This window comes from Chaetodon trifascialis, chromosome 24 (genome assembly GCF_039877785.1).
Source record: "Chaetodon trifascialis isolate fChaTrf1 chromosome 24, fChaTrf1.hap1, whole genome shotgun sequence".
NCBI classification, from domain to species: domain Eukaryota; kingdom Metazoa; phylum Chordata; class Actinopteri; order Chaetodontiformes; family Chaetodontidae; genus Chaetodon; species Chaetodon trifascialis.
The window spans coordinates 474,180-476,226 of record NC_092079.1 but is presented as its reverse complement, the minus strand read 5'-3'; the positions used below and the strand labels follow the sequence as shown (position 1 = coordinate 476,226).

At 37.3% G+C, this 2,047-nt stretch overlaps 1 protein-coding gene across 1 annotated transcript; it reads left to right on the top strand.

Annotated features, from left to right (window-relative positions):
- Window positions 1–210: 210 nt before the first annotated feature.
- Window positions 211–1,463, top strand: LOC139328034 (THAP domain-containing protein 6-like). The gene is made up of 4 exons (XM_070958150.1): window positions 211–290; window positions 638–830; window positions 978–1,067; window positions 1,212–1,463. The coding sequence occupies exons 1-4, from the start codon at window positions 211–213 to the stop codon at window positions 1,461–1,463; spliced, it is 615 nt and encodes a 204-aa protein (XP_070814251.1).
- The last annotated feature ends 584 nt before the right edge of the window (window positions 1,464–2,047 follow it).

The following is a 2,047-nucleotide window of genomic DNA, read 5'->3' as shown; positions in this document are numbered from 1 at the left end:
TTCTTGACAACCTAATCTTTTGTCTAAATGTCATTTTGTGGACGTGGTTGTATTTATTTGCTGGCTAGCAGTGAAGAGGTCGTAAGTGAGTCACCAAGCAATTGTAAATTGGTGGGAGAGGCAGTGGTTTGGTTTCTTAAAAACATCTTAACATTTAGATTACTTTGTTGGTTTTTTGTTTACAGAACTTCTGATAACGATATCGTGAAAATGCCTGATTTTTGTGCCGCCTACGGCTGCACCAACGCACGGAGCCTCCAAACGAGGATGCGTGGGATCACCTTTCACAAGTAAGATATGAAAATATTATGACTATTATTAGGATACTCGTTATGTACAATACACATTCTGCTACTCAGGAACAGTGTGACTGAGACAATTTTACAAGATTGCCATTGACCCTGGCTTTTTAGAATGTTTCTTCCACCTCCTTTTCATCTTTTTATTCTGATCATTTTCTTATGTCCAATTCTTAATATCTACATTGGCTACATATATTTGCATACATGCAGTACATAGAACCAAAATGATAATATATTTTATACTGTATTTTTGTCCATACCCTCAATGTTGAAGGAAATAAAGGTGGAAGGTTAACAGTCATTTATATCTGACTACTATTTCTCCCATTTGTAAGGTTTCCCAAATGCAGCGAGCGCAGGAGACAGTGGAAGCGTGCCCTTAGAAGGGATGGTTTCGTGGCTAACAATAGATCACTGCTCTGCAGTGAACACTTCAGCAATGAAGATTTTGACAGGACAGGGCAGACTGTCAGACTCAAAGCTGGAGCTGTTCCAACTATCTTCAACTTCCCTGTTCATCTTCAGAGGGTATGTGTATAATTGGCCAACTAGAATACAAGGTGTTAAAGATGGATACATCGATATTTAAATGTGATTTAATGTCACACTCTCTGCAAGTTTAGCAATACATAATGTGTATTACAGATCAATTGAATATTTAACTATTTTTTTCAGCCGGTAGCACCAAGAAGCACAACCGCTTCTAGAAGAGCAGGAGAAAACCTGCCCATGGACCCCCAGCAGGATCAACCTCCGCCTGATATTGTGAGTATTTGTACACATGAGGAATGTCACTAACAAATGAACTAACCCTAAACCTAATTAACTTCATTATATATTTATTTATTATTTATTGTTTTTTTTTTTTCAAAGCCACAGGCAGCCACTGGAGAGAGGCAAAGGAGTCAGAAGAGGAAGGCCCCTGACCACCAGTATGCATTCCCTTCCTCTCCAAAGGCTCTTAAGGCCAAACTTGATGCAGCCATGGCAACAGTGCGTAAACTTCAGCGGGAGAAGAGCAATGCCTTGGCAAGGGTAAGGAGGGCCAAGAAGAACATGAAGGCTCTTCTGGAAGAGCTGAAAGCCAAGAACCTCATCAATGAAGAGCTGAATGACAAGCTGGAATGCTGCTCAGTTTTTACGACTAGTTTTTGTTACTAGTTATTTCTTGCTTTGAGCTTCAGTAAAGGCCTTGCCGTTCTTGTTGGTGGTAGACAACTCAAGTCTGTTTCTCCAAGAGGGAGAAGGAGGGAGCTGTATTGAAAAGGTAGTTGCATTGATACGGTACTTAGGTCTTATTAAAGTGTCTTTGTTCTATTTCACACTTTGATACTGATGGAAAGATAGTTTTGTGTCCAATTGTGTCTTAATGTTTTTTTGTTTTGTGTCCAATTGTGTCTTAATGTTTTTTTTTTTTTTTTGTATTTGCTTGATTGCACATTTTGAACTGTTTTCTAATTGAGTGCATCTGGACCTAAGTAAAAAACAAACAAAAAAAAACAAAGACCCATCTCTTTTCTCTTATTTTACAGAATGGCAACTTGAGACAGATTTCTATAATACATAAATTTACACATGTATTTAATAATGTAAATATTAGTAATAAACTAAATTGCACTATTTCATGTTTCATGTATCTTATAAATATTGACAACATCATTACTGTGTGTGTATGGGTATACCTATTACTTTACCTGTCTAGTCTACTTAATATTATACTATTTTCATAATAAACTCCGTGGTTA